This window comes from Rhopalosiphum maidis, chromosome 1 (genome assembly GCF_003676215.2).
Source record: "Rhopalosiphum maidis isolate BTI-1 chromosome 1, ASM367621v3, whole genome shotgun sequence".
NCBI lineage: Eukaryota > Metazoa > Arthropoda > Insecta > Hemiptera > Aphididae > Rhopalosiphum > Rhopalosiphum maidis.
The window spans coordinates 27401308-27413761 of NC_040877.1; the positions used below are offsets into that span (position 1 = coordinate 27401308).

General features: G+C 29.1%; 2 protein-coding genes across 2 annotated transcripts; one reads left to right on the forward strand and one right to left on the reverse strand.

The window, feature by feature from the left end:
• The first annotated feature begins 128 nt into the window (after nucleotides 1-128).
• On the forward strand, nucleotides 129-1857 carry LOC113561223 (serine/threonine-protein phosphatase 5). The gene has a single exon (XM_026967519.1). It carries the CDS (start codon nucleotides 290-292, stop codon nucleotides 1769-1771), a length of 1482 nt encoding a protein of 493 aa, XP_026823320.1. The 5' UTR covers nucleotides 129-289; the 3' UTR covers nucleotides 1772-1857.
• On the reverse strand, nucleotides 1856-6366 carry LOC113561224 (ELL-associated factor 2). Its single transcript, XM_026967520.1, has 6 exons — nucleotides 6093-6366; nucleotides 5387-5621; nucleotides 5095-5313; nucleotides 4826-4964; nucleotides 2136-2319; nucleotides 1856-2071 (listed from the first exon to the last, which is right to left on the reverse strand). Exons 1-6 carry the CDS (start codon nucleotides 6199-6201, stop codon nucleotides 1995-1997), a joined length of 963 nt encoding a protein of 320 aa, XP_026823321.1. The 5' UTR covers nucleotides 6202-6366; the 3' UTR covers nucleotides 1856-1994.
• Nucleotides 6367-12454: the final 6088 nt, after the last annotated feature.

Genomic DNA, 12454 nt, shown 5'->3' on the forward strand with positions numbered 1-12454 from the left:
TAAGAGATAATAATAAAAATAGTAAAGTTGCAAATAAGTTTTAACTAGTTAATATTTTGATAAGTATATATATCACGTGTTTATCACGAACACACTGTAATTTTTTTTATTAATAAATAAACAAAATACAATTTTATTCTCGCTTAAAATTACCAATTTTCCCCAGCAAGTACTCGAGTAGTGAATATTTGTATTAAAATATTTAATTTTTTTTTCTGAACCCGAATTTGTGTTTGAATTATTTATTTGTTCCTTTTAGTTTTGTTGTTATTTTATAAAATTTACTGAAATGAACGGCGAGTGCAAGTTGGATTATCGCGAAGCGGATATCACCCATGCCGAACGGATGAAAGAAGAAGCTAATGTTCATTTTTCCGCTAAACGTTATGCCGATGCTATTGATTTCTATTCCAAAGCAATTGCGATGTGTGAAAGTTCGTCGACGAAACCTCACAATTTCGCCGCGTACTATGCAAACCGTAGCTTCGCTCATTCCAAAACCGAAGCATACGGTTACGCCTTGGCCGACGCAACAAAAGCTATACAGCTCGATCCTAAATACTTAAAGGGATATTATCGTCGCGCAACAGCGTATATGTCGCTCGGTAAGTTCAAGGAAGCACTAAAAGATTATGAAGTGGTCGTGAAGGCGTTGCCCAATGACAAGGACGCCAATCGCAAGTACACTGAATGTAATAAATTGGTAAAACGATTGGCCTTTGAAAAAGCCATATCCGTAGAAGACACCAAAAGCGTTTCCGAACAAATAGACATTGAATCGATGAAAATCGAAAATGATTACAGTGGACCATGTTTAAATGATGGAAAAGTCACACTTGAGTTCATGAAAGAACTAATTAAAACTTACCGAGAACAGGGTAAGTTGCATAAAAAATATGCTTACAAAATACTGTTGGATGTCAAAAAATATTTAGAAAAACAACCAACTCTTGTTCACATAAATATTAAGTCTGATGAGAAATTTACTGTATGTGGTGATATTCATGGCCAGTTCTACGATCTGTTGAACATATTTGAATTGAATGGTTTACCATCAGATACAAATCCTTATTTGTTTAATGGTGATTTTGTCGACCGAGGATCATTTTCTGTTGAATGTATTTTCACCTTGTTTGGATTCAAACTTCTTTTCCCTGATAAATTCTTTATGTCTCGTGGTAACCATGAAAGTGTTACTATGAATAGAATGTATGGATTTGAAGGTGAGGTTAAGTCTAAATATTCAGTTGAAATGGCTAACCTCTTCACAGAAGTTTACAACTGGCTCCCGCTTGCCCACTGCATCAACAGACGTGTTCTAGTTATGCACGGTGGTTTGTTTTCTAAAGATAATGTTACGTTAAAGGATATTGAAAATATTTACCGAAATAGGCAACCACCAGAAGAAGGACTGATGTGTGACATGTTATGGTCAGATCCTCAAGATGCTCCAGGACGTTCTCCAAGTAAACGCGGTGTTGGAGTACAATTTGGACCAGATGTCACCAAAACATTTGTTGAACTTAACAACTTAGATTATATTATCCGTAGCCATGAGGTCAAAGCTAAAGGCTATGAAGAAGCACACGATTCTAAATGTATTACTGTGTTTTCTGCTCCAAATTATTGTGACACAATGGGTAACAAAGGAGCATTCATCACACTAGAGGGACACTGTCTTAAGCCAAAGTTTACTACATATACTGCTGTACCTCATCCACCTGTGAAACCTTTAATGTATGCAAACTCTTTAGTAAACTTGTTCTGTTAGCCGAATGAAACTTTTTGTAATTTATATACAAGTTATTCTTGTTGATTTGTTTGCCTTACTCAAAATAAAGTACATTTTTGTAATTATTTTTATTTTTAATCAAAAGAGATTTAAGTAGGTTTAAAAATACATAATTATAAGAATTTTTTTTATTGTTGATGCACGACTGAACGGCTTCGATTTGGGGTATTTGGTATTCAATAAAATCGCCGCAAAATGGCAGTCAGTCTGAATCTGTTTCGGAAAGTTGAAGATCTTCATCTAAAATACGCCCTGGATCTACTAGACGACCTTTAAAGCCTAAAGTAAAGGTAATAATATGTAATAATGAAATTGTAAATAAACTTTAAATAAATGTTAGTACCATTAGTGTTTGGAGAATTAAAAATGGGTGAAGGGTGTTTTTCTACGGTTTTTTGAGAAACAGGAGGAGGAGGAGGTGTTGTTGAATCATCACTGTCGCTGTCTGATGAACTACTTGATCCAGAATCACTAGATGATTCGCTAAGTTCTAAACTTCTAGCTGCAGGGACCAAATCATCATAGGACTAAAAATTCAAAATAATTAATTAGTAATAAATAACAAAATAGAAACACATTAATTATATCAATATTTACATTTTGTTTTATGTACCTTATTAATTAAAAAAAATATATCAGAAAATAACATAGTAAAATTTACGAGCATTGTTAAAATGTTGTCAAATTATTATTGACTGGTACAATTAAAAAAGAAACATCTATAAAATATAATATAAATTATATCAAATTTTGCTTCTTTATTGTAGGTAGAATGCAAATATAACATATATTTCATTCTTTATATTCTAGAAAAATTGTTCTTAATATTATACAATATATAACAGGTATGGTTAATTAAAAATGAGATTACTGGTTGAAAAGAATGCTGTCATGAAGTAGTTATTGACTACAAATGCTTAATCTATTTTGATCAATTATTTAACAATTTTTGAATTGGACACTAAAGCTCAACATGTCAGACTTATGTAAAAGATAACAATGTAAATTTAAAATAATAAAAGTTTTGTTAAATTAATAAATCTTTAGACAGATTATTATAATTTTGTTGACTAAAATGTATAGTTTATTTATTATTCATATACTAGTCTTTGTAACATTAAAGTGTTGTGAAAGGAAGGAGAAATTGGAAAATATATATTTGAAACATCTTAATGGATCAAGATAATGTCCATAATTTTTTTCTGTGTTTCTTATTATTTAACCCACCCCTTTCACCATATTTACCAGATTCAACACATTGTACATTTAATTTATTCCCAAAAGTAAAGGCTGCGTTAAAGATACCTCATTTATTTCAAAAAAAGTATTACAAATAAGAAAAAAAATATAAATTTAGTAAATGCAATATCTGTTTTTTATTTTTATTTTAAGTATTCTAGAAGATTTTGGTACTTTTATAATTAGCACTTTGCAGATTAGAGCACCAATACAGTCAAAAATAAAATAGGTTTAATAATAATAAATTGTACTATAAAATACTTATAATACATTTCAGGTGTCCATCAGGTTCTTTAACTTAAATTACTCATTTACTACTAAATTTGTAAATTTTTGTGATGCAAATATAAATTTTCAATTGCAGGTATATTTTTTTGTCATAAACGATTACTTAATTTAATGGGAACCAGCAATGTTTTATAAACAATAGTAAAATGTATAGCAATTAATAAGATTTTATTTGAATAACATAAATTAAAAGGATGTCAAGGCAATATTTGTTTTTCTCTGATATATACGCCATTTGAAAAATGTATGTTCAGCAAAACCAATCTTGTAATGTTGGAATGAATTAGTTTATTTTCAAACTTAAATTCAAGAACTTTACCTAAGTTTGTATACTATCTTTTCTTAATAGTATTTAAATTTTTCTGGAATATGTGAGTATTTTTAAATTGTAATATTTTGCATAAAAATTAAAATATCATATTAAAGTCAAAAATATTACATAGATAATGTTCCTCATTTTAAGTTTAATAATACATTGATTCACTGTAATATTAAAGATAACAACACAATATTGGTTCTAGTGAACACAAATTATCTAAACCCTATTTTATAAGGGAATAATCACTTTTCGCATATACCGACTGGATCGCTACGCAGTGGCAAGGCCAAATTTCCCCCACCTTGCTAGCCAATGTTTGCCGAAGACAACATATGAAAATTCACTACTAATATTTTTAATTAGTAATATTATTATACTTAATTTTGGGACTGCCCAATAGGATAGGTCATTGGTAGGAGATGTACAGAACATATAGACAACAATCGATCGATCAACTGATTATTCTCTTTCGAGACAGAGTATTTATTGCGTGCAATAGATAAAAACAAATAGTGCACTAACATTATTTTAATTAGATTATGTTTATGATTTAAAAATAAAGATGTTTATGAAAAATAGTTAAAATATTTAATAGTTATTGATATTGTTATTTTTTTAAAAATAAAATTTGAATATGTATTTTAAAACTACAAAGTGATCAATTAACACTCATAATTTTTAAATCTATAAACGTTTTGAAAATAACACTTTTTTCCAACATAATTTTAAATAGTTTGGACGTAATAGTACATTTGAAGCAGTGAAGGGGTTTAAATATAACATAATTTTTTTAAGTGTTTTCATACTTTTTTGAATGACAACACATTTTTAATTTCATATTCTGAAGGAAAATATTTTATGGAGTATTTCGGTACATAAAAATTTAAATTTCAAATGTATAGCTTATAAGATAAGTAATTTGAAATTTAGGTGATTAGAGTTCAAGACCCCTCCGTCCACACATTTCATGGCATCTCTCAAAACATTAGTTTAATACTTCAATCACCTTAATTTTAAATACTTACAAGTCATAATTAAAAATGTACTATATTAAAACTTATAAGTGTTCAAAAAAACTAGTTTTTATCTGTTTTAAAAAATAATATTCACTATTTTTTATTCATAAGTAATTATAGTATTTTTGTATTTTATAGCGTGTAGATAAAAATATTATAATGAAAACTTACTTCTGTTTTAATATCGGTCTTAATGTCCGTTTTGATATCAGATAACGAAAAACTGGGATGTGCTTGGGAATCAAACCCAGTCATTGAGCAATCATCATCATTTAGTAATGGAAGGCTGGAAGACATTGGAGATTCCGACCTGTAATAAAAGACATTCAACATTTTAAAAGAAAAATCACATTTTTTTTTTTATATCATTTTTGAAAACTTAATCGTATAAATTAAATTATTTAAGTTACTATTATTATACTCTTGTGCATTATAATTACATAAAAAATTGCGGCGATTTATTCATATGTTGAGCATTATTTGGTGGTGACAAATTTGCCACTTTAGGTGACTGAGAAGCTTTTTTGGGTGATTTTTTAACTTGTTTTTTTTGTTGTATTTTGCCTTTCAATCGTTTATCTACAGTAGCAGTCCTATTTTTTTCAGACAAAACTGGATTAATCTGTACTATAGGTTTTTGTGGTTTCTCAACCGCATTTCTAAAAATTGTTTATACATATTATTACACATCAATTATTATTTAAAATTTGATAAATTATAGGTAATATTTACCTGGTTGATTTGAGTTGTACATTAGTAGTGAGTTTTTCTAATGTTATTTCTCCAGTCGTATGATCTATAATGAGCACACATTCTTTTGTGTAATCTTTGTGCGACCCTTTATAGACTGTGTGTGCTGCACCAGCACCATCAAAGTTGGGTAATGAAACTGTAACTTCGCGATTCGCCGAACTTATGTCAACACTAGCTGGTTTATTTATATCTACACTTGCAGGTTTAAAATCATCTAAAAATGATTTATAGAGTATTGTGAAATGGAATCATACATTTACGATATAAATTTGAATTTTAAATTTCCAGATGTAATATACACATTTTAGAAACTTGTTTTTTATCAGTGTTTTAATCCCTTTTTAATCTAAACACTATTATAAAATAGTCGCTTTTAAAACCATTTGCGTAACAATGGATATTCCTTATAATCTAATCTGTACGCATCATGTATACGTTTAATTAAAATAATATTTTTAAGTCCATCTATTAGTCTTATTGAATAGCTTTCGTTTGCCTTAGCTGAAGTCACTGAAGATGTATAATTTTAAGCATACTATAAGAGCATTCTAGTCTGGGATTAATTAAATAAGATATCAAACGAGATCACAATTTTAATCCCACATAACGTTGGTAGGAAGTAGTTACCTATTGGTCAGTATTGATGAAGGTAATCAATTTTATATTTATGAAAGTATTAACTTACATCGTAACGTATGGAATCCAGGACCTTTTCCGGAAAACGTCGAGCCGAGTTTAAGTTCGGCTGGCTCGCTGCCGAATGATTCCAGTGAATCGAATAATTCATCATCCATTAGATACGTGTCGTTTACAAACGAAAGAGTTGAAATGAACAATCCACTAAATCAGTTCAGCGAACGATTCTACAATCTCCATTCACCGAATATGTCAATGGTCGTGCTAAGGAATCACCTAAACGTTTCATGACAATACGGAACGGACACGGTGCTATTGATAAGCATAGAGCGGTCGTGTCGATACTTCCGTTATCCAGTGTAACGTTGTAGTGCGCGCGGAACGGAGCGTATCAGTAACATTTGACGTAGAAATTCTGTGTGTTGAATTAATACGCGACAACACTCCGCAGTCAGATAACACTGTTATCAGTCACAAGAACGGCCTCGAAAACTCGAAAATAACATTTTGCTTGCCACTGTATGCCATTATTAATTATTATTATATATTATTAATAGTATAAAATTGTGTGTTATACAATTTGAAGAAGTGTGCAATGACCTAACTGTTTTTAGTGTTTTTTCTTCATTTTATCTTTAATTGATTCATGTATTATATTATATATTAATATATTTTGTAAAAATATCTTTTCTGCGTAATATATACTTATGGTACGGGCAAAAGTCAAAATTAAGCTAACCTCAAAAGTACTCTTGAAAAACACGATCTGTCTACGATACTTGGGTAAAATCATGGCTATTGATACTATAGTAAAATATCATATTTTGGCTTTTGCTCGGACCAACCTCGATCGTTTATATTTAGACAAAATCGTATAGTGAAACCTTACGATACCTTTTATCATAAAATTATATTAGTAAAATTAATGAATAGTTAATAAAATAACATACTATATAGTCATAGGCGCAATTTGAGGGGGGCTTGGATGTGCTTAACACTCCCAATTTTCAAATTAGCACCAGCAAATTGTTTTATATTAATTTAGATTTTAATAGTAACAGTTATCCATAACCTCAAGATAACATGATAAAAAAATATAGAAGAGCTTCAGCACCTTCAGTTTTTTCATTGAAATTGCGCCCCCGTATACATATAGCATTAGTATATATTATAAATATAAAAACTTTGATCTATTTATGTTTATTGTTTATATGTTTATGTGCATACCCCCCGGCCACCACGGTAATGTAAAGTTTAGCATACATTGTGTAGTACACAAGTACGAAAATGTGTATTTTTTAGTTTCTGTAGTGTTATAGTATACTGACACTGTTCCACTAGAGGTCTGGAGTATTGGAAGGCGTGAGCGTAACATGGAAATTTATTAAGGGGAGCATTGGAGCAAATATATAGTTACATCTTACATATAAATGATATATTATTGATTAATATTATATTACTTACTCCTAATTTATTTTAGGAGGGCAATGCCCCCCTTGCCTACCCCCAATTTACACCTATGCTGGAAAGCAGTAGTCCAGTAGAGGAGAAGAACTTTGGTAGTTCGGTGTCTGAAAACTGTTATTGAAATACATAAATTATGAATATGCGCTTTTAATTCACCTATGAAAATCCATTTTTGACGGATGAACGGTTCTTAGCAGTTCGGCACTTCTATGTCAAAATCACAATAATTTGTAAATTGTCTTTCAATTTTCATAGTCAAGTCATAAAAATGTTAATACAAAGTTCCTCATAACTCATAAGTAATCCATGCTGAATTAGACATTTTAAGTTCAAGTTTCAATAAATTTACATAATTGGACAATGGATTAATGATATAGATATTTATAATTTTATTTAAGTTCAAAAACAATATTTATGAGATGTAAAACCTTTATTTATAGGTATATAATTATATTTTATATATACAAACAATGATATTTTCAAATATAATGTTTTATGCTAAAATTAATTCAACCTACTGTGTATATTACGTTAATCAAAAACCTGAAAAACTTAAAAAATAAGAACCAAAAGTATTTGAGTAAATTTTCAATATACTTTAAAAAAATAAAGTTGTAAAGTATTCTTTACAACACTACCTCCGTATCCATAATAAAAAAAAAAGAAAATTATATCTTTAATAATAAGGTGTAGTCACTGTAGTGACGATTATCCTATATGGTCTATGACCTATGTGCTGCTTCAGCTTCAGATATTCATGCTTTTGGTCCTGGTTGGATGTGGGGTTATTAGTGATTAATTTAATTTAATTATTTATTATAATATGATTTAATTTTAAAAAAGTGTTCTATTGTAGTATTATACACTACAGTTCATTGTTCAATAAATCAGCTAATGTAACTTAAAATTGCTTATAAACGAATTGTAAATATTTTAATGTTTGAAATTTGAAATTTGAATATTAAATGTCGTAAACATTTCAATCGCTCATAAAAAATGTATTTAACTTTGATAACACTTCATTTTTTTTTTAATTCCACTTAAAAACTTTTAAGGAAATATGAAATTGAATTGGATTGGAATTTGGAAGTCTAGACATATATGTTAGTGTGTTACCTTAATACCTTTTGTTTAAACTTTGCACAAAGGACTTAGAAGTTCTACATTTTTAATACTCAAAATACCACAATTACAATATGTTTAACATGACTGATTTCCAAATATTTAATAACAGTTTGCCTGTAGAAAATAGGTTATGTATGATGTATCGAATAATTACTTTCAATTTATATTTTGTAGTTTTTATTTCCATATTTCCGTGATGACAATTAAAAATATCTTGAAAAAAAAATTGTTGGTGATGACCAAGTAACGAATAGAATGAAATGAATATTCGTGAATTATTCATGATACATGTTTAATGAAAATTAATATATCTTCCTTATCTGAACATAGTAAAAAGTAATTTTTTAATCTTAATATCTGATCACATTATTCAGCATTTTTGTGTCTTTCATCATGTTTTGGAATAGTAATAATGCTTCGATTTTTGACTTCAGCCCCTCTTTGAATAGGAAATTTCCAGTAGTTCCAAAATTAGAAAACGGGAATTTTTACGCATAACCACTTTTTGACAAAATCGATTTTTGATTTTGCTGTAACTCAAAAACGAATCATTGTAAATATTTGAAATTTTCACCAAATGTTTATATGATGATTATCTATTTACGATAAGTGACTGTAAAAAAAATTCCAGCGTCAATATAGAATTAATTTTATGAGCATATGAAATAAAAATTTTTTTCGAAATCATGTAATAATATAATATATCCTACTAATTATCATTGACTGACAAATCCACAAATTATTTCCGTCCAAAATCGTTTTTCGTATACAATGATACCTGTTATTGTATTCAAATTTAACACATCTATTATAGTGACCAGTGACCTACTCTCCATCTCCACTATACAGCAGAGCGATACCCACTTGCCCACTTTTTTTTTTTGTTGAGTTGGCTGATGGTAGAGCCTAACTTAGGGGGGGGGGTAGCAGGCTACAGCCCCGGAACCCGATATTAATTGGAGCCCCGGGCCTCTGTTGATGATTAAATATTAAAGTGGTACTGTGAACTTTTATGATATTGCTTTCGTGATTCGTTAGACATTTACATAACAGTAAACATTAATTAATATCTTTCATTATTATCATATTTTATTTTGCCCCCTCCCCCATAATTTGAATTAGTCTGCGCCACTGGTTACAGGATACCGTGTATATGTAAGATTATTATAAAAATATATAGAATAAGTCTTTACATGCGCCGATATACCATAAGAATTTCATTTATCATACAATTCATACTCATCTTGCTATAGTAAAAGATATTCGTAATTTGTCTAAAGAAATATATTTCTAACTATTAATCAGGTCTATCAAGAACCTAGATAAAAAGTAAATGGATGAATGTTTGAATAATTACGTATATTGGTTTATTCTTTTTGAGTTGACAAGTATTTTGTTCTGCATATCCAATTTTTGAAAAAGGGATTATTAATCTTATCTAATTTCTATGCATATGAAATAGTTTTTTTCATTTAAATTTTTACGTGATTTGCAGTCGCTGTAATATACAGTACCTATGTGTATTTAGATACATATAAAGCTATCAATACCGATTATTTCTTTTAAGATAATTATTCTAGTAAATCTTCCAAGTCTTTAACATATTTTGGAGAAGGCGGTTTAATAGATGCATTTTCGTGGGAGCAATATCACCCCCTCCCCTCAATCTAAAATAAGGCTGGTAAAAATTATTATAACTTATAAGTATACAAAATATACCAGGGGTCACCAACTTATTCCTATGGAGGTTCGTTTTGAAACTTACCATACTGGCCTCGGTCCCTAACACTTAATAATTTACACACGTTAATAGATTCATTTTTTTTTTAATTAGTATTTATATTGATTTATTTATGTATTTTTTCAATATAGATAAATTTAAATTTTTTGTCGTTTACTTTATTGTCGTAATCGCACGTACTACATTGACATTTATTAATTATATTGTTACAAAATTGAATATAATATTATTATATTATCTTTATCATTTTTCTACGGAATACGGGTAGCGTCTGACGTGCGGCAAAAAAAACGAGTGTTTTTAAAAATGGTAAGTAATTTGTATTTTAAATTGTAATATTATATTGTCACTGAATTAAAATAAAAAGAAACTGTTGTACATTAATTTTCAATTATACTTAATGAATGAGGAAAAACAAAATATAATTGTTTTTATCTTATTGAATTCACGTATTAAGACCAGTATTCACAATCATTATTATATTTAAAATAATTGGGTAAAGAAAAATATTTTTAAAAACACGTTTACATAAAAAAAGATATGTTATTTACAAAAAACTATTTTGGTCAAATATGTAATTTTGTCATTTTTAACAAATTTTGAAATTTCTATTATATATTTTATTATGAGTTGACATACGTTTAATATGTATAAAATTTGATTTTAACTACATATTTTATTTAAACGACTGACATTTTTTCCAATAGCTTATAATGACTCCATAAACTGCCATCTTCAGATTTAAACTATTACGTTTTCTTTAGTTCATCATAGTTGATGATTTAAAGCATTATAGTCTGAACGCAGAAGCGTATTTATGATTTTGGCGCCCCTTTCCTCCCCTAAAAATCTAACTTCTAGTGCGGTGTCCCTTTAAGAGACTTATAATTTGGCGCCTGTGGATTTTGATCCTCTTCGCCTCTCCCTAAATAAGCCTCTGTCTGTACTTAATATTTTCAATTTTGGTCTGCTTAGAATAAATAATTTCGAGGTAATAAATAATTTCATCTCAACTTAATCATCACCGTTGTGTATCGTGATGATAAAAGTTTTAACATAATAAACCTTGATAATCTCTATTGAAATTATTTGATGCCCTGCTCCCGCCACCCACCAGCAATTAGACATCATGAATTCAAGCTTTATATAGAAGAGGAAGTTCCTCCGAGGAACTGACAAATTCTAAAAGGTCATTAATTTAATTTTACTTGGGCCACTTGGGGGGTGTCTCTATATTATGCTATATTGCTATGGAGTATGGATAGATTATTTTAACTATTATTCATTTAGGTAACTTTTCATTAAAAATTGTATGCAGTATTTTTTTTTTTATTGAAAAAGCTAAATTTAAATTTTATTAAAATATAGTATAGGTAATAAATAAATGGTAAGAAAGTATAATATGAAGTTGGCTTGTTTAACTTGAGGGAAGGGACCTTTCAGCAGCAGCAGTGGTGGCATCTGTGGGGGGGGGGAAATGAGGGTGCAGTTGCACCCACAACAATTTTTCAAGGGGGGCAAAAGTATCATTTTGCACTTACAGACAACAGTCAAAAATATTATACTAATTTAAGCATAGAATACAGATTTACATTAAGATTTTTTTTATTAGGTACTTTTGTAATAGCAGCAGTTAAATATTAGGAAGTGTGGCGAAATACCCCCTCAGGTTTGTGAATCACCATGAACGTTTGCACCCACATGAGTTTCTACCAAGTGCCGCTTATGAACAACAGTATCTACTATCTACGCCCTAAATATGTAATATAAATTATAAAATATAAAATAATTATTCATTCATTTAATCGTTTATAATTTTATTAATATTAAAAACGTAGGACCGTAGGAAGTAATCAGAAACAATTGAGTTCCAGAAAAATTAACGATAAACATCGAAGAAAAGTTTTAAAAAGTTAAAATGTAAAGAGCGGTTGACAGCTTTACTCCCAAACATAGAAAACTAATATCAACGAAAACGCCTACTAGATGTGCGAAGCAGAAAACCAATAAACCATAAACTTTATTTACACTTGTTCTTAAAAATTGTAATTATATTGTACTTATATTATTTATAAATT

What these genes read in the sequence shown, in the direction of transcription:
- LOC113561224 (XM_026967520.1), bottom strand. Translation starts at nt 6,201, where the DNA reads ATGGATGATGAATTATTCGATTCACTGGAATCATTCGGCAGCGAGCCA. An exon ending in GTACAACTCAAATCAACCAG is followed by an intron (nt 5,314 to 5,386) that starts GTAAATATTACC and finishes AACAATTTTTAG; the next exon opens with AAATGCGGTTGAGAAACCAC. An exon ending in AGACCGATATTAAAACAGAA is followed by an intron (nt 2,320 to 4,825) that starts GTAAGTTTTCAT and finishes TTGAATTTTTAG; the next exon opens with TCCTATGATGATTTGGTCCC.
- LOC113561223 (XM_026967519.1), top strand. Translation starts at nt 290, where the DNA reads ATGAACGGCGAGTGCAAGTTGGATTATCGCGAAGCGGATATCACCCAT.